This window comes from Uranotaenia lowii, chromosome 3 (assembly GCF_029784155.1).
Source record: "Uranotaenia lowii strain MFRU-FL chromosome 3, ASM2978415v1, whole genome shotgun sequence".
In the NCBI taxonomy this organism is placed as follows: Eukaryota; Metazoa; Arthropoda; class Insecta; order Diptera; family Culicidae; genus Uranotaenia; species Uranotaenia lowii.
The window spans coordinates 342,755,897-342,775,813 of record NC_073693.1 but is presented as its reverse complement, the minus strand read 5'-3'; the positions used below and the strand labels follow the sequence as shown (position 1 = coordinate 342,775,813).

The following is a 19,917-nucleotide window of genomic DNA, read 5'->3' as shown; positions in this document are numbered from 1 at the left end:
AGCCTACTTGGTTGAATGATTCAACTGAATCAAAGCAATCGAAAGATTCCTTTTAATTCAACCACGGTAAATGAAAAGTTCATATATCAGTATTTCGATAGCAACTTACTACCTGCTTCAGTGAACGTTTTCGATTGATGAATCGAAGGTTCGCTTGAAACTACCGGCAACTCTCTTTGTCGTCTCAGCGGCTTCCGGACTTTCGATTTACCCCCGATCCAGACTTCCTTGCTGTCGACAAACGTTCCCCAAATACTTTAATTACATTTGTAACGGTTGATTTGGCAACTTTCAGCGATTTTGCCAGCTTTGCGTGCAAGTAGCTCGGACTTTCGCGATGCGCGAGCATAATTTTGATACGCTGCTCTTTTTCCTTGGACGGCATTTTGACAACTGAAAAGTGAATTCCAAAATCAAAATAGGAGCAACATTCTACACACACACACACCTTCAAAATGAGGGGTGTTCAGGTTTTTTAAATGCAAAATTGAAAGAAATACGTCAAGTTGATATTGACCAAATTTTGACCGTATCACCCTTAATCGTCAGTCAGGGGTCGACTGTAGACTTAGTCTATCGATCCAGTTGAGATCTCACCCATTACGATGTGAAAACGTAGCTATGATAAATAACATACATTCTTGTCTCACTGTACCGGGATAGGATCGGATGATTTGAACTTGCTTCTGTGAGACTCACCTTTGTCTAATTGCAGCCTGATGTTCGAGAATTTGATGAAGATATACTATCTGGATGTTTTTCATGTCAAAAGAAACACTACACGAAATATATTTTATTAGCAGTTTATTTGTTCTTCATTAACATTGTCGTATTATTCGTGAAAAGATTTACAGTCCAAAGACGCCTAAATCAATTAATGACGCGCAAAAACTTATCGAGAAATCAGGGACAAAGAAGTGTGTAGTATTTCTTGTTTCAGTTTTTGTTTTAATCCAATTTAGTTCAGAGGTAAGACCACCAAGGTTTATTCCACATAATTCAACGAACGAATCTACACCCAACACATTGAACTTGTCCTATGATGCGCTCTTAATGGTACATCGACGAGGGATCGAATTAATGCTTTCAGCTAAATGGCTCTACTACATGTGTGCTCATTTATTGTTGTTTGGTTGAGTAGTGTTTAAACAAATCTGTATTTTGCGGTAAATAGTTCTTTTTTCGCTGAGGGAAGAGATTTTGTTTTTTATTTGTGTTGTTCAGCCAATGGTTGTAATTTGAGAATTCTTATGGCTAGAATTTCCAATGTTCTATTGTTTGTTCTGATTTTTTGGTTGTTTCTCACCAGTTATATATAAGTAATAAAATTCTTGGTTGTTGTAGCACACATACATACTTACTAGTAGCAATCACACGACTTCTTGATGTTTCACTTCTGCTGAGGATGGTGTGTGTTTGTTTATGCGGGTTTTTGTAGGTAATTAGTAACAATTCTACTTCTGACTTAAAACTAAATATATACCATATATAATATAGTAACCAACAAATATACAAATATTGCGTGACGTCGATCAGTATCTTCGAATCTGGTTTACTGTATGTTAATGTTGCACGAACATTTACACAATGACAAGTGTAGCTTTTGTTTTTTGTTTTGCTGTAAAATAGATTTACCAGCGTTTTATGTATACTTTTGTATTATTTGTGTTTAATGGTTTTGACTCAGTTAGACTTAGCTGTATTTGGGAATATTACCACTTTTTTTTTATTCTATAGCTGTAACATTTTCATGAGAGTTGAGACCAATTCTTAGCAAACAGGATTTAATGCCCTTTGCAGGAAATGATAATGCAATAGAAGATCATTTGAAGCTTGAGGTGTCCATCGCCTGAATTATCACGCATCCGATGTGTAATAACAAGTTCAAATTAAGACAAAAAATCTTGAACTACTGCTAGGCAAATCTTCAATACCAGTTGAGCCAAAAAAAATTAATTCAACCGAACTTTTTTCTTCATGAAACGCATGTATCAAGAAATTTAGTAGGTCAAGAAATTTAGCAGGTTTTTTTCTCAAAAATTCAGTGGTTATCGAAATGACGGTACAGTTAATTTATTTCTGAAAACAAACAATAAAACAACAAAGGTTGGGTCGAATTATTTTGACAAAAAAAAAATAGTTTGTCGAAATCACTGAATAAGGTGATAAAAGTTCAAAAATTTCAACTAGGCCAATTAATTTTCGTCGCGAGATGTATTTCAATGTTTATTGTGCCAAATGAATGCTTAAGCAAACTTTTTGTTTAATGTGATTAGTTCGGTTTAGCTTGAATATTTACAGTGAACCTATTTTCAATTTAGGCTTCATCGACTGAGTGTGATGGAGATTGTTATCCTTGTCCAAAACGTTTGCTGCAAAAAGGACAATTTTACGTACAATGGCAGCAACACCTTTGAAAAGCGTGGACAACGCCACGATGTCAATGTTATCTTTTCAAAATATACTCGGGATACGTAACATTTGTTTTTTGTTATGTTCGATCTTCTAAGGGTTGGGGTAGTATAAGGTACATCCAGTTGGATTTTCAAATACACACACACTCACTAAACTAACACACCAGTCTTTGAGTGTACGTCCTTGTCCATATCTCAATTTTGTGTATTAAATATTACTTTGTACAATCTGTTCTAAAACTTTCCACATAATACATGCTACACCTGTAATGAGTAGAACGTTTCTTTATCTTTTCTTTCGCGATAGTAGTATGTGTACGTCACTATGAAATTGCGAAGAACTTCTCAGTGCTGGAGAACTGTGCCAACTAACAGTTGCTACGGGTTTCTTTAATTCAAGAATGCTTAACCAATAGAGTAATTAAGCGGATAAGTAAGAGGAAATAAATAAAATATAAAAATTATTCACAGTGAGTTACAAAACCACGGAGTATCATAATAAAACGGAAGAGGAAAATAAAGACCGATTAGTACAGACTAGGAGTAAACTTTTAAAACTTTCAAATTCCTAATTTAATAGGGAATCATGTTGGTTTCCCAACTACTCAGAAAACCCATTTTACTGTCAAGAGGAACATGATGTAGCGAAAAACTCCTGCAGCCGCTGTACCGTGTGCCGATCGAGAGCGCACAGATCAAAGTCGAAGGTGGCGCTGGTGATTTCGTAGCACCCGGTAGCGGCAATCATCTCCACTACCCGTTGCAGCTCGTTGTTGTCCTGCAGGGTCATGATTTTGTGCTGGAGATCTTTGAGTTCAGACATGTAATCACCGGACAGGTTGGTCATGGTAGCCGCACTTGAGCTACTGTTCTGTTGTTGCTGCTGCGGCCCTTGTGGTTGTGGAGGTGGTGGTAATGAAGCGGTCGTGTTGTTGTTATAGTACGATGAACTCGTTCCGGTGTCCTCCGGCGGAGGCATTTTCGAGTTGTTATTGTTGTTGTTCGCTGGCACAGGAGATTCGTCCCGTTTGTAGGTGTCATCTCGTTTGGGTTTTTTCATAGGAGGTTCCATTTGCGTTGCTGGTGGAGGTGACGGCGGCGAGGGGCTCCTCTGTTGTGCAGTAGACACAGCAGTTTTCTTATCTTTCGCCTTGTCGTTTGACTCTGGATCTTTGTTTTTACGTTTCCGCTTTTTGCTTTCCTCTTTGCCACCATCGACAGTAGTTGCTTTGGATTTATCTTTTTTATTTTTATGATGACTTTTTTCTGTTTTAGCCGTTTCCGCAGAGACTGGCGGGGGTTGAGGTTCAGGAACATGCCTTTGCTCTGGCTGTCGACTTTGTTGGGCTGTTGCGGCTGAGGGCGGACGTGTTACCAAGAGATCTGAAATGCTACTGTTTGAGTTTTCTGAATCTTTGTCGTTGATTATGGACGGCGGGCTGTCCACTTCAGAGTCGCTGCTGTTGTCTCCGATGAGTTCCAAGGGAGATGGTTTTGGAGGTGCAGCACTTTGAGTTTCCCTCTCATTTGCTTGCGTTGATTTTGCAGGATCGGTCAATTTTGCTGGTTTGATAGGTGACACCGTTTCTGGCTCCCGAACTATGGGTGGTGTCTGGAAAGTGGATTTACTACTGGAGGATTTTTCTTTATCCTTCTTTTCTTTCTTGTCTTTGCTACTGGATGATCGATCTTTTTCCTTATCTTTAGACTTATCTTTTTTCTTGTGTTTATGTTTACGTTCTTCTTTATCTTTTTCTTTGACATCTGATTTTTCAACTCGCTTAGCGGCTTCCGAGACATTCTGGGGTTGACCGGTGGGATGCTGCCCAGAGGGAACGGCCATACCAGATGGCTCTATTGGTTTCGGCTGCTCCTTCACGATTTCCTTTTCTTTTCCATAGAGTTTCGACTCTATTTTAGCCATATCCAATTTGCTCGGTTTTATCAAATCCGATTTGGGCTTATCTAAACTTGGAGCAGTGCTCGTAATCTTTTCGTGATCCTTTTCTTTCTTCTGATCACGATCCTTCTTCTCGCTACGTTCCTTGTCTTTGTCGTAGCTTTTCTTCTCTTTTTTATCTTTCTTTTTCTCCTTATCGCCACCGCTGTGCTTGCTGGTGCTTTTTTCTTCTGCTTTGGAACTGCTGTTGGCAACCGGTGGCACAAATGTTGGTGCGACGGCTGGTGATAAATGTCGTTTCGTCGAAGGGCTATTCGCCGACACTGGTGGTGGAATAATAGCCGCATTGTTTCGCTTCGGACTCGACGGTCGTTTCTGAAACGTTGCAGATGAACTTGAGCTTGAAGTTTTCTCCTTCACCTTGTCTCTTTCCTTCGAATGACTTTTGTCTTTCTTTTCCTTGCTATGCTTATCCTCACTAGACGACTTTTTAGAATCCTTTTCCTTATTGGGACTCGAATGTTTATGTTTCGAAGACTTGTCCTTTTCGCTCTTGTCTTTATCTTTGGACGAAGAACTAGAAGTGGACCGGTCTCCTTTCTGCGTTGCCTGCTGGCTTTTGCTACTTCCACTGCCGCCTCCACTTGGCGGAATTTTGCTGGATGACGAGGAATTTTGCTTCGGGTCTGGAGAAACTTTATTACTACCTTTGGTAATCGGTGTACCGAACAAATTTGCGAACGTGTTCTGCACTTTAGAATCATCGCCTGAACCTTTCTTATATTTCTTATCTTGTGAAGAACCACTCTTGTCAACCGCTCCGCTGTTGCTGTGTCGGTTTTTATAATCTCCAGATGAGGATCCACTGCCCAGTAGCACTCCTCCACCTTTGAGTAATTTCCTCTTGAAATCATCAGACGGATTGCTGACTACGTAATGTTCCGTTTGAGCCTTGTACTGGGTCAAGTCCAAATCATAGCTGTACACCTTCTTCTTGGGATCGTCTCCCTTGTTCTTGAAGTAAATGTCGACAGGAAGAATGAAACCTGCGTAGCCTTGCTCTTTTACAACGTACGGCGGCTCTTTCAGAACTGTAAGCAATTTAAAGAAACAGAAAAACATAAAAATGAGATTCATAACCTCTTAAAAAAGGTTTTTTTTTACAAACCTCGTTTTGGTTTCGGAAACGAGTCATGTAGATTGAATACGACCTTATCCACGTAGTGACTGATGTCGGCTCCGTCCACGCCCCGCACGAACATCTCCCAATCATGGGTGTAGCCTTCAGAAGTCGGTCGCGCCTTCATGTTAGCTGCATGGCCTATTTCAAACGAAACACGCACTGCCATGGTGATGCCCCGAATGTTGCGCACACCTGGTAAAGTTACGGGCTAGTTGGATTTCTCACTGGTTATCTGCAAAAATATCCGGTTAAAATATTTAGAATTTAATCACGCTTGGTAATATGTATTTTTCTCAAAGTGCCATTTGAGTGGCAATCTTAATAGCTATGCGATATCGTAATGAACTATGAATTAAATATAAACGCTTTTTCCCATGTACTCGGTAGGTATAGGAATCGATTAGCAACAAGCTTCTTTAAACAGGTACGCAAAACGAATATGCAAACAAGTTTACGTTGGAGTTACCTGTGCAGGTTCAACTAAAACATCCGTTGCCTTTTTTGTTCTGATGATATTTTTTGGTCCATTTTTTTGCGAAAGATAGATCAACCACTGACCATACTGACTGGACACTCGATTTCGTTTTCTGGATAATTTTTCCAACGGTACGCAATGTCGATTCCAGAATGCGCATCGATCGATTTGAAGAAATGCTATCCCAGTTAGGAAATGCCACCCAACTTTAAAAATAAAACACGCAATTTCTACGATAAAATCGGGCTAAACAGGATAATTTTTCCTACAGGGCATTTTTTTGTCAGATTTTTCAGGTTCGCCACCTGCCGACGATATTGCGAACCTACTAAATCAGACAAAAAAAAATAGACAGACATTGAATTTTTGTTCTAAGTGTCAAGTCAGTGTGGTCAGTGATCGTAAGATACTAATTTCAAAACACAGATTGATCATTTATTCCATTTTTTCTTTTCTTTATTGCTTTTGTCAGATATATTTTGACTGATTTGTGGATGAAAAGATATTGTTCTCATGAATCGTCCAAAATTCTATAGAAATCGCATTTCAAGGTTTATGCCTGAAATATTGTACTTCGCGTAGCTTTTGATCCCATTGATAGAACTTTTCAAAAACTGCAGACATGTTAACTTTATATTTCAACAATCACTCTGCAAAGTTTCACCGTGGGCGTGATTGAGTGCTCATTTATATCACTTTGATATAAATGGGTATACCTTGACGTATAACAACATTAAATATAGAATAGTGAGAGTATCACAATTCATCGTTGTTATAGGCATCAACGGATCACTTCCGACCATAAGTAAAACGGAACCCCTAGATGTCGGTCCCACGGCTTTTAACTAAAGCTCAATCACATGGTCTATCTGGTCCGACCAGAAATGATTGTTTGACCTTTTATTGTCATTTTAATGTTCTTTTCTATTTTTCTTAATGTTCTTTTCTATTTCTCAGATCATTCGGAGGTGGAGTTTTTTTTTCTCTTCAGATATATTCAAATAGTTGGAAAGTTAGAAAGGAGTAGGTTAACATATTTAAATACCATATTCCTCCCTAATGCTCCAGTGGATGTGTATTTGCGGGTTATGAATTACGATGGCTTATTCTTAAATCTAGCTTTTTTCAATCACTGGGGGCTAATTGGATGGAAATGATATTTTGTGGTTCAAGGTTTGTGAAACGGATCTGTCTCCTGAGTTGTTTTGATAGTATTATAGTTCAAAGGAAACAGTCTTGGCAATTTTTAAATCTCATTCAAAAGTAGGCATTCAACTATGTGAGGCAGGTAGGGTAGGGCGATGCTCAAACGGTAAGATAGGCTCTTATATCTATATTTTGGTAAATTCGCATGATTTTGTGATGTTGTGATAGGAATAAGGTAGCTTACTTCTACTATTAATGTGAGCTAAAATTTATATTAGTTTGAAATAGGCTTGCTTCAAAAAGCAAAACAGGCTCTCACATCCATATTTTAGTAAAATAGTATGGTTCTATGATATGACAGGAGCAATGTAGCTTATTACTACTTTTAATTTGATCTCGGTTTATTATAAGTTTAAGCTAGGCTTCTTTTTAGATATTGATAGATGATATGAACTAAAACTCTTTTTTTCTCTTTTCTTTTTTTTCTGTTTTCTTTTCATGTATCGTGGCATGTACTACCGATAAATCATTTGGTCCAATGATGACGTTGAGCGAACCTTCAAGCCATCCCCTAACATCATGGCACCAGACGTTGACTTTCGCATGACATGGTTGTCAGCCCAAGGATCTAACCAAAAATCAACTGCTGAAGATGGTGTCCTGTAACTTGGTGAGATTCTTCCTTTTTATTTTTAATATTTTCAATGCGCCCATAAACCGTAGTATGTAGATGCTTGGGGAGTATGTAGAGGCCAGTCTCGAACCCACCCTTGTCCTTCCTCCAACTGGTATCGGGAGGGGTTGGTTTATTATCTTGAACTGCATTCTGTCCATATCCAGCCGGAATGGATATAATGAAGTGCATGATGGTCTAACTAACGTCTCATGATCGCTTACTATTCTACGCTGCCTACTCTAAAATTTAAAATCTTCTTCTCCAAAAACTATCTCTAATTTTCATTTCCAGCGTCAGCTCCCCGAGCTATTTAAACGCCATAAAAAAAAAAAAACAATCACTCTGCAAAGTTTCAATAAAAAGCGTAGCGTAGTTTCTGAGATATCGCAGTTTGAATGGTAAAATTCCTAAAAGTCCGATTTTCGTAGAATTACTGTATCTTAGGATGGCCACACAAATTTTAGAAAGCTCAAGTTTTGCAATAGAATAGTTCATCTATCTTACGCAGAAAATTTGATCAAAAAATATCATCAGAGTGAAAGTTCAAAGCCGAAGTGACAGTGCGCGTGCTTCCAATTTCTATACAATTATGAACGGTACTGCATGTTAGGATTTTACTAAAATAGTAACTATTACGCCACTGAAACCTGCAATTTAAATATAAACGTCCCAGAAACGTTTAGAAAGGAAAACGAGTTTCCTTCAGACTTAGCAAGTGCATCAGTTACCATCAGCGCAGAGAAGGGAGGCAGTGCAGAAACTTGCGGTTAGCAAGTGAACCAACCAACCTAGAGAGTCCGTTAACCGAAGAAGCCAACCTGCGCTAAGAATCGGTAACGTAGAGGCCGCGAGATGCTCTATCCAAATCAACCAAAAGATGCAACTGGAATCCGAGGCCGGTCTCTCGATGCCGCCCCGAGCCAAGCTGCGGTTAGTTTTATTAACGCCGGAAGGTTGATCATCGGCATTCGAAACCAGGATTGGTCAGTGCAGAAGTCGATCGATCCAGTTGCCAGGAGTTGGAGCAACATGCATGAGCTCGCTTATAACTGCTGGAAGGCCATTCTGGCACTTTGGGGAAGGTTGTTTGGGCAAAGGTCAGTTGTCAGCCTCCCTTCATTGCGGACACCAGAACCAAGCTGGGCGTCGATTACCACCGAGGAGTTTGGGAAGAGAAGCTCAGAGTACAGCATTCAGCTACGCCGCGGTTAACATGCTTCTTCTAATTTCCGATGGCTGGAACAAATTGATTTTTAATTTAATTCATTTTATTAGAGAGGCTTGCTTGGTAGATTCACTTCTAAGAACAAATTGATGGTGTTGCGGGCAGTCGACGAAGCTTTTCAACATTCTCAATCTGCGAATCCGTGATGCCAGATAAATGTTTGACGTTTTGTAGTTAGGAGAAAATGTATGGCCATTCTAAACTCTATTATGGAGCACATGGTGCCATAGTGTTTGCTTAATAACTGTTAAAACCAACGATTGGGCAATTCGCGCATTGACGATCGTTGATGGAACTAGCAATCGCTAGTGTAGACTGTAGCTATATTAAGACCTCCAGAAAAGGGGTAGATGAATAAACCCTAGGGTAAGGGTAGGGTAAGATGAATAAACCCTAGAGGCTTAAATTCCATAATAAAACAACAACGCTTAATAGTGGCACGTATCTAAACAAATGGTAAACTTGTGTAAAGATTATTTGTAGACATGTTAAAAAACCATGTTCGTTATAAATTTATGTATCAAGCAGTGCGTGCGTGAGGTGCCGCATTTGCTTTTAAAATCATATTTGAAAAAAATTATCAATTATCATATTATTCACCGATACGTGAGAATATATTTAGTATTTCACGAACTAATTTTTTGTAGAAGTATGTAATAGTAATCTTCACCCACATTTTAAAAAGTATTACAATGGATTTATATTTTCTCGCTCTAGTCATGAATGAATCATGCTATACCTGCATGTTGATGCCTTGTAATCTAAATATTAAATGATTCCGGACAAGCGCGAACACAACGAGCAACAAGTAACTGTGAATCCATTAGTGCCATTGGATTTAATGCCTCCGAAAGCCTTCACCTTGCAATTATCATATCATCGGCGTGCTGGCTAGCGACGACAGCTTTTGCGTATGTAAATAAATAACGTCACACGCAAATGCTTAGCTATTCGATACAGCACTCAAAGCAACAAAACAAAACAGACAAAAAGGGATAAATCCAACAAACGATCTGTTTGAGTGCACCGGAGAAGTATTTACGAAATTGATCGGCATATTAGGGGTGCTAGCAGCTTTGTTAAATATCATTATAGACTATCAACCCCGACTCACTGGCACTTGTGATGATGGAGTTATACTTCTGCCAAGATTGAGCACATACCACTCTGACAATAATTGAAAAGCTACCTTCTTCGTGGACCATAAATCGATAAACTGCTGTGCTCTTCCCGCTTCGGAAACGCAAAAACAACACCACTTTCGACACATATTCCTAAACGAATGCTAGCTCTTACCTCTGCGATGCAACGCAAATTAGGCGAAACTTTCCAAAGTAGCCACCATATTGCACTAGAATTATCGACTCGAAAAGGTGATTTTCGACTGGAAAAAGCTTTTTCTTGTCTCTCTCTCTCTATTCACTCCCCAATTTAGTTCAGCGGAAGGAAAAGAGCCTCGTCTTCACCCAATCTGTGTTCCACAGAAGCGACAGAAATGGAGACGGATCACGAGTGTTTTTCCTTTTTGCTTGCTTGCTGCTACTGATGGTAGGGTAGGTAGTAAAGCTCTTTGCTGTGCCGTTGTGGTTGGTATGAGGGGAGCACCCTTTGACAGAGTGTGCTCTTCTCTAAACTAGCCTGTGGTCGCATATATGGCAAATCTGGAATCGAACCAGGTAATTCAGTTTTTCGATTTTAATGTATTTAACCTGTGGTTTGTCATTTGAGAGTTTGTTTTCAGTAGTCACTGAACAATCAGACTGATATTTGTCTTAGATAATTTGGCTTTTAAAAATCAACTACGAATATTCAAGCATGCCACATGTAGTTGGATAATATTATGTGGTTGATTGATACTAATAACCATATCAGCAACTTAAATGCCCTAAGGATTGTTTTTTATTCTTCATCATGCTCAACAATCAAAACAAACATATAACTTCGAAACATTGTAAGTCTCTTTCCCATCAATGGTGAATGGGACAGTTGTGCGATAGTTTCCGGGCTCAGGCTAAATATTGAAACCGCGCCGCACAAGCTTGCCTTCTGGCCGGATTGAATGTGTGCTGTTCGGTCGGTGTCACTGCGCGTAAAGCATGTGTCTTCTCGTCTCTTCTTTTGCATGCACCCCTGCCGGATGTCTTCATTTTTTCCATGCACCTTATGGATTGCATACACGATTGAAATGTTGGGAAAAAGAAACATCAGCAAGGCTTATAACGCCGCTAACTTTGAAGCATCTCCTCCCTCCAACATAGTTGGTGGTAGTTGGTCAAACATCCAAAACGTGTATGGAGTCCCATCATGAAGCAACATAGAAAACACGACTCCGGCACCCTTGGGATGGATTTTGCGTTATTTGTGCATCATCGTTTCGATGTGAATGTGTTGAAAAGCATTAGAGAGAAGACTTTGTGTGTTTTATACGATGTAGAAAAAACGGCTCATAAAAGATGTGTTCCTGGAGCCGCAAATACACCTCGAGACATTCTTCATGCTGGTGGGGTACTATGGCGCTTTTATGTTCCTAAATTGGCTCTGTGATTTTGCTTGGCTATATTATTGTTTGGGGAATTCCTTAACATGGGGAACTTAAAGCTTATGTTGTGCAACATTGAATGAGGCATAACTTTAAAACTTAACACTTTTTTCGCTCTCTTATTTTTAGTTTTTGGTTCAGAGAAAACTTTGAAGAATCCTGTTAATAAGCCTTTTTCCCATAACAAAGAGAGTTGTCTAAATAATGAATATGTTGAACAAATGCTGATTGCTAATGTTTTGAGACACATACATTTTGAGCACACAATTGTCTAAGACACCTTTTCTTATTCCTGAAATAAATCCTAATTAAAAGACGCATTTAATTCAACATAAATAAGTAACGAATAATTCTTTAAAAAAAACCATTAATTTAATTAATTTTAAGATATCTAGTTGATTATGTAATTTGAGTAACAGCTAATTACGTTTAACCGGACAGCGTCTATTATTCCGATTAAATTATTGTTATAGGAACATTTTAACATTTTTATTTGGCCGCATTACTTATACAGTTAAATTCAGCAGAAAATGTTCTATCAAAGTATAAAAGCTTTACCATAATGAGTAAATTTTTGATCATTAAACATGTATACGCTCATTATCTGGCCGCATATTTGCCTAGTTATCGTCAACCGCAAAATGAAAATAAACAACGCTGCACACATGCACAGCGCCGTGCGGCCTCCTTTTTCTCTACTGCACACATACAACCCTCTGTTCTACGCGGTTTAGCAAATAAATACCACCCCTTTCTCCAGCGCGCGCGTTCGTTTCATTCATGCTTTCCGCTTGCCGTTCCGATCAACCCACTTACACTAAACACACATGTACACTTCTGTACGCCTCCAACGCCACTGGTTGTGTTGTTTACTTTTCCGCGCATCACCCCCCCCTCCACATACAACCAGCAAGTGTGCGTAACCAAACGTCACAACTGAGTGCATTGGATCACTCACCGACGCCAACCCCCGCCCGCTTCCCGCATGAGAGATGAAAAAGATTCGATCCGACTTTCTTCGAACCAGCCTCCCGAAAAGTGTTACCCACTTCAACCAGAGGATGATCGGACAAAATTTACTTCACTTTTTTCGCTGCTTACCGTTTACAATCGAAGAATTCCACTTAGCTATTGCCGAGATTACACCGCTGGCCACCTAATGAGATGGTTTTTTGCTAGTTTAGCACTGTGTTTTCACGCTTTCATTGATTGAATCTGGAACGATCCGCGGACCAGCTACATTTTTCACTCGCACTCCCGAAAGAACCCGAACCCGACAGTTATGCGCACACTCACAAATTCGGGAGAACTCAACTTCGCAGTGCTGCAAGCTGAAGCCCAAGGTTCGTATATCTAGCGTAACATTTCAAAAGGGCGAAACTGCCAAATATAAACAAATCGAGTTAACGGTCATTCCGGATGTACGCGGATGCACTTTACCTAACTAACGCGGTTTCATCTTTAAATCACTTAAAACTTTTCAAAAACTAATAAAATTCAATTAGGCGAAACTTCCTGTCGATGCATTTTTGTTGGAACGTGAAGTTACGCCTATTCAAAATGGGATTAATTTTTCTATTCGTGTAGGGCCAATAGGCGCAGGGGTGTCAGGTGTCCTGATTAATCAGGATTTGTCCTGATTTTCGAGAGACCGTCCTGATTTTTCAAAATCGCTTGAATTGTCCTGATTTTTGAAAAATGGCCCTTAAAATGTCCTGATTTGTTCTGATTTTTAAAAAATATCCAAATCATAAATAAATTTATTGTTAAATTATAAGGACATCAAATAAATCTTAAATAAAATAGTTTAACCAGTCAAACCAATGAGATTCTATGATTCAAATGACATTTAAATAAGGTTTTTTGATATTAACTGCAGGCCAGCCAAGGTTATTCTCGCTTCAGTTGCATAATTTGAGGCTTTTACAGCATCTATATTTCGCCTTTAGTTATGCAATATAAGCAGAACTGCATTTTGTTTTCACTTATTTGATGGTGTCCTGAAAAATCCTGATTTTTTATTCGCGGTGTCCTGATTTTTTACAAAACGACCTGGCACCTCTGAATAGGCGTAACTGAGTTGACCGTGCACGCTAGAAATTATTAAACCATTTAAGATTCAAAAATAACCATTTTTCACCTTTTCCCGGGAAATGTCATTTTATGAGTTCTCCATGAGAAGTCATAAAATGACTTCTAAGGGAGAAGTTTGAATATGGTTATTTTTCAACCGAATGGAATTCTAGCGGAGAAGTTGAAAAAAGGTTATTTTTCAACCGTATTCTACAAGGCAGTTTTTAGCGACCTGCATATTTTAAAATTATCTACATAATTAGGAAAAAAATGGTTTTTCGTGTTTGTTTCTTTATTTCTTGTAAATACATAATACATTTTAATAAAAATATTTTTACCGAAGTATGTTAATAAAAAAAATATGATTTTTTAAGCGGGAACAGAAAACTTCAGGCTATGAACGAACAGCAACAATAGCCTTAACACCCGCGGTAGCAGAAGTTCCGCCGTGACGGAAGCGGTGATCTCGTGTACCTTGGTGAGTGAGCCATAGCTGAGTGATGACTGAGTCGTAGCTCTAGCGGAATCTGCTGTTATTTGAGGAGGTTCATCTACGACCGGCAGGTGATGTGTTTACAAAAATGATGGCCCGTTTAGGTTCCTCCGGATTGTAAAAAAAATTCGTAAGAGAAAAACTTTTATACCACCTGCCGTTGCCGGAGGAAGGGTCGGAGGATCTGTGCTGTTGGATTGCCCTAACGGAAGCGGCTTAGAAGGAGCGTTTTGATTTGTTTGTTGAGGTTGGAATCATCTAGCGCTACTGACATGTTCTGAAAAACAAAAACAAAAATCATTAAGTAACCAACCTTGGTAATCCTGCGGAAGGGCTATCACCGTCTAAAAATAATGGAAATATATAGTTATCATCGGAAGTATCTCCCAGTCCTCGATTTCGTCTGCTGCTTCTGTGGCCAGGTAACGTTAGTGAGTCCTCGCAATCTGATTGTTTCGATGCAATTAGCCCACCTGAAGCGATGTTCATTGGACCTGAATCCATTCGGTGCCCTGAAATTTTCAATTGTTGATTATTAAGATTATTGTTATGACGAAAATTTACAGCAAATTACTTACTTTTCATGATCTCCTAAGGATTCAATATGATTAACTCGAAAACTTGATTGAGCTACGAGGGAAAATAGATTTTTAAATACGCGTTCGGCTGCGATGTTGGTCGCTTTCAAAATGGCGATGAAAAGACGTCAAATTATTCAACCATTTTCTGGTTTATACCCGAGAAGTTCCAAAATGGTTGAAATTTATTATGGAAAAATTCATAAAAAATAACCATATTGGTAGTTCTGAGGCAAATGTCATAAAATGGTTATTTTTGAACCAAATATGGTTAGATGAAAACGAGCGTGTGTGTGACAAAACGGCCTAATTAGTTTTTGCGTGTGAGACCAATGGGCGTAGCTTCAAAACCAAAACAAAAACGGCCGATCAATTGGGCGAAACTTGCAGGCGTAACTGAAATCGAAAACATAGGCGAAACTCGAAAATCTCTGAAATTTAGTGAAAAAAGTTAAAGATTTTGATAATCAACGAACAATAAGTGAATATAATGCACTTTTTTTTGATTTTGTTGAACAAAAAGTGGTCGATTTTTTAAATAGGATTTGATTAGATGTTCCGAAATTTCCAACGCGATTTTCTCGTTTCGAGCTACTGCTAGTTTCGCCCTTATGAAATGTTACGCTAGAATTTTCCTCCCTTTTCTCAAGAGTTGCACTTATCTTGACAGTTTTGTTTGATGAATTTTTGTTTGCCAATTAAACAGTAAACAAAAAATCATGAATACGTTTCCAAAAGATCGTATTCTAGTTTTGTTGAAATTTGATTTTGCAACTTTAATTGTTAAACCTTCAACGAGTTGAATGAAATTAAAGAAATAAATGAAAAAAAAAAAATCATTCGAAATATTCACACTTAAAAAAATAAGCATAAATTATGTAAGTATTTTCGACCTCTCGAAAACCAATGCTAGGATCGTGTGTGTTGATCTTCGGAGGACATGCCTGTTTTATAATCATAGGCAGTGCATCCCATTTCCATTGCAATAAATTACAAAAATTGGGCAAAGTACAGTGATTTAACTATAGATTCATACCGAGAAAGAGTTTCTCGAATACCGGTTGAAATGCAGCGCTACCTGAAGAGCAAATCATTCCGGTTTGGGGTGCCTTTTTTACTGCTGATGGTCGGAGGATCCTTCGGTTTGCAACAGTTTGCTCAACTGAGGTAGGAATATGAAGTTGATGCTTATTTTATGACAACTGTCTCACATGTTCCGGTAATTATGTTTTGTCTGGCAGGTACACATTCTCCAAGAAAGGAACACTCACGCCGGAAGAGGCCGAAAAATTTGGCGTGAATATGAAAAAGGCGGAGGAGGTGACCCTGGAGACCGAATACGAGAAGATCAAAACGATCGATATCGACAACTGGCAGAATGTGCGCGGTCCCCGGCCCTGGGAAGATACCGTTCCCAATGAGGCTGTTCCCAATTAAGTCCAGGTTAAAAGCGTTTTGGGGAAAAGGTTTTCTCTAGTTTTGTTGACTGCATGACTGAACGAGCGCGCGCTGTAGTATAATGTATATTTTTATTTCTTGCAAAAATAAGCGAATAGCTACACAATCCTTCAATTTGTGGGTATGAAGCATAATTTGCGAACTATGTTGAACAATGGATCCGTTTTTGATTAATGCCGTATTGAAGTTATTTGATTTTTTTTTTTAATAACGAAAGCCCTGTTAGAAGCGGAACGACACTGAAAGCTTCATTGTTACTTTTTGGGCGGTGCTGTTTACAGATAGACGAAGGTAACGCCTGCGTCACCGTTTCGAGTTTACTTAATTTGGATATGGATTATCGATGTGTACTTATGTATGTTACTTTCGTAAAGCCTCATTGAAATCTGTTTATAGAAATAATTTAGCTACTTTAGCGCAGTGGCATCATGAATAAGATGCAACCAATAGTTTTAAGATAAGTTTGAAAACTAACTCTGCGATATGAATATTTTGACCAGATTATTTATGATCTGCCTATGTACAATGGTTAAGCTGTATCCTAATCAGTAGTAGCATTCAGCAGACATTTACAGTAAAAGCCTGAGCCAATAGCACCTATCGGAATGTATTCGTCATAGCCCTGTACAAGCTTGAGCAGTGCTTTTCCACCGATGGTTCCACTGCTGATAGCTACGTTCAAAATATAGTTCCAGCTGTAGAAGGTTTTACTATTGTCGCTAGTTTTGGTGCTGCTACCGGTGCAGTTATTGTCTTTACGTGGCCACATTAGATTCCGCCCGGATTCGTTAAGCGTGCAAAGTTTATCACAGTTTAAACACATCAAACTATTACTATTGTAGCAGGTTAACATCACATCGAACAGCTGTCGCCAATGGGTAGCGGTGAATATTTCTTCGGCGGTCTTTTCCAATAGACCGCAATCGCCCATGCTCCACAAGCATTGGATCATTTTGTCCTCACGCTGATCTTGTACATAGTATCGCGTTATAGAATGCCATAGATACGGAATCTGCTGAACCAGCTCGAAACACTGTGGGTATTCTTTTCGGGACCAATAGTACTGCATAAGCGTGGTCCCAATGTCGGCGTAGTGACAGCTAGCATTTGGGCGCAAATAATGTCCGCAGGATTCGCATTGCTCCAGCTGTTCCAGTTCCGATTGAAGCAGTCTACGATTATACTCTATGAAACTTTCCTTAATGTATGCCCTCGAATCATCGTCTATTTCCCAAATCAGTTCTACCTTGAGATAATCGAAATATATTTTGACACATTTAATTCTAGGATCCTCTTCGTTGTTCTCCTCCATAACACCTTCCAGTTTGTACAACAATCCTACGATCGCGTGGGTATCGTAGGTATCGAATATTTTAGCATAACGATCGGAGAAATTTAAATTGCTTATTATGGAAGAACGATAAACCAGATACAGATTTCGAACAGTTTTATCATCTTCATCCAGCTGATAATCACTCAGCAGCGACATGGAAAACATTTTCTTTGGTGGATTTCGTCGGGTCGAAACCGGTTCTGGTTCCTCTACTTCTTCGTGCTCCTCTGCAAGATACGCCTCATCGGTGGGTAGAACTCGCGTCTCATTGCTATAGTTTTCTTCATGATTGTAAACCTTGCTAACGTTTAACGTTTTCGGTCGCTCTGGCGCGATTTGTTCATAGCCTAAAAACATTTGTCGAATGTTCTTACCGTACTTGCCTCTCACTACCGATACCAATGCCTCTTTTATCGTAACTTCTGATTGTATATTACTTTCCTTCGTGACCCCGTTGCTACTGTTGAACAGTTGGTCCAAAATATAAACCCCATTTTCTCTAAACGGAGAATTCTTTTTTCCATCAACTTTTTTAGTTTCGGGTTTGAAACGTTCGTCCCAACAGACATCAATTTTAAGATGTAAAAGCTTTTGTTCAGCAGCAAACACATACACTTCATCACCCAGAACGGCAACCCGATCAACCTGTTCGAGATCTTCTATTCGCAGCACCACCTTCGAAACGATCGGATCGATCAGCAGCAGCTCCCGATCGTTGTGAACTAAAAGCAACCGCTGACGAATTGTGTGCAGCCGATTGAAACCGAAAACCTGTTGCAGTTTAAATTGATGTGTCCGCAGCACATTTCCCTCCATGTCGGCTTCCCACAGACGAGAACCGGGCCTGGCACAGAATATTCGAACGTCGGTCTGTTGATGCGTTGGCATTGTTGTGCTTCTTTTGGGCGAAGATGACTGCTGTTGCTCAGCCGAATGATTTGCGTTGGTTTGGTCCAACAAATCACTAACAGTAGGAGAGTCGATGTTGTTGGCCACAATGAAGGTTGCACCATATGGTCCATCCCTTGGCCGATTTCCGATCTGCAATAGGAAAAAGTTGTAGCGATCTTGACAAAAGTTCATAGATCGATGAAACTAACCTGTTTGAACTCTTCGCGCGCTGTATTACACAGGACACACTTGGAAAGCGTCGAAACCAACAACATATCGTTGTAACGATCGATTTGGACTATTTGATTCTCCAGCAGGAGAACCGGATTAATAGTGATGTTCAAAATGTTTCTTCCCTGCAAGAACAAAAATGATTGGATCAATATGCTCCTTCAAATAAAAACGGGAAAGTCTTCACCATAAACAGAGACAACTGTAGAAGCGAAACGGTTCCTCTCGAATCGCCACAGTACAGTTCCCGATCGTCATTGCCCCAGCAGAAACAGGTCACAAAAACGGAAGCAAACGCAGCTACCGGGGGAAGGTAGTCCGATGACGATGACCCATCAGTTTCTCCAGAGCCACCATTCGAACCCGGAGGTGACAGTTCCGTCAGGAGGATCTCCTTGGTGGCCGAGCTATCCAGATCCAGTACTACACCAATCTTGCCACGCAAATTTGAAACTGCGATTTGTTTGCCGTTGCGCGAAATCAACAGCTGACTGATGGGACCCAACTGGCTTGGAATGATCGACAAAAAATTGACGGTGGCCCGATCGTAGATGTACAAACTGCCCGAGTTGGCTCCAAAAACAAGAAACTTCTCGGAAACATCGAAACAAGTGAACTGCAAAAAAAGCAATACATTTGAAAAATATAATCGATTGATAAGGACAACTTGTTCGTTCCTACCTTGATTCGCTTGGTGTTCCGAAGTGGCAGATTTATGGCTCTGGAGAGATCCGTTCGCTGACCCAAACCGTAATGCTTGAGTGCATCCATTATCATGTTGATGGATAATGTTATTTATGCTGGGTGCTGAATACTTTCTAGCTGTGCTGGTCCTTAGTTTTCTTCTGGAAATGCACAGCCACGGGGAACTTCCTTCTTACTACCGGATGTCTCCCAAACAATCGGGATGAGCTTTTTTCACTGAAAACACTGTCGCTTACATGACAAACCCATCGAAGATCAGAGGCAAATAATTGTGCAATGGACTGGCGCAACAAAACATAGCTCGTTCGACCTGAAGGACAATCTTCACACTGTCGAGGGTATCAATGTTACGACAATTATTTATAGGAAAGCACTTTCCAAACCTAGAATCCTTAATAAATTTGATAAGAAAGGCGATAATGGGATTTTGCTGCTGGATAACTCAAACGAAACGAATCGGGCACTCTCGCGTTCACGATGATGGACGACGGCCAACAAAGTTTTGACGTTTTGATGATGACTCAAATAAGGAGGCTTCCATTAATAATGTTACGTTTATTTGGTGTCAGAATTGTAATAACAAGCAGATAGCTTATT

The 19,917-nt window shown here is 39.6% G+C and overlaps 4 protein-coding genes across 5 annotated transcripts in view; 2 read left to right on the top strand and 2 right to left on the bottom strand.

Annotated features, from left to right (window-relative positions):
- Positions 1-19,917, top strand: part of LOC129756623 (A disintegrin and metalloproteinase with thrombospondin motifs 9) — a 935,923-nt gene that overhangs the window by 287,908 nt on the left and 628,098 nt on the right. The window lies entirely within an intron of this gene.
- Positions 788-12,817, bottom strand: LOC129756609 (protein AF-9-like). Of its 2 annotated transcripts, none has more exons than XM_055753522.1 (3): positions 12,660-12,817; positions 5,483-5,729; positions 788-5,405 (listed from the first exon to the last, which is right to left on the bottom strand). In XM_055753522.1, exons 2-3 carry the CDS (start codon positions 5,661-5,663, stop codon positions 3,040-3,042), a joined length of 2,547 nt encoding a protein of 848 aa, XP_055609497.1. In that variant the 5' UTR covers positions 5,664-5,729; positions 12,660-12,817; the 3' UTR covers positions 788-3,039. The 2 variants fall into 2 exon arrangements, with proteins under 2 accessions (XP_055609497.1, XP_055609498.1); XM_055753523.1 differs by lacking the exon at positions 12,660-12,817 and adding an exon at positions 10,316-10,530.
- On the top strand, positions 15,620-16,350 carry LOC129756622 (cytochrome c oxidase assembly protein COX16 homolog, mitochondrial-like). Its single transcript, XM_055753534.1, has 2 exons — positions 15,620-15,869; positions 15,944-16,350. Exons 1-2 carry the CDS (start codon positions 15,769-15,771, stop codon positions 16,137-16,139), a joined length of 297 nt encoding a protein of 98 aa, XP_055609509.1. The 5' UTR covers positions 15,620-15,768; the 3' UTR covers positions 16,140-16,350.
- Positions 16,230-19,801, bottom strand: LOC129756610 (BLOC-2 complex member HPS5 homolog). Its single transcript, XM_055753524.1, has 4 exons — positions 19,297-19,801; positions 18,803-19,231; positions 18,594-18,740; positions 16,230-18,534 (listed from the first exon to the last, which is right to left on the bottom strand). Exons 1-4 carry the CDS (start codon positions 19,390-19,392, stop codon positions 16,702-16,704), a joined length of 2,505 nt encoding a protein of 834 aa, XP_055609499.1. The 5' UTR covers positions 19,393-19,801; the 3' UTR covers positions 16,230-16,701.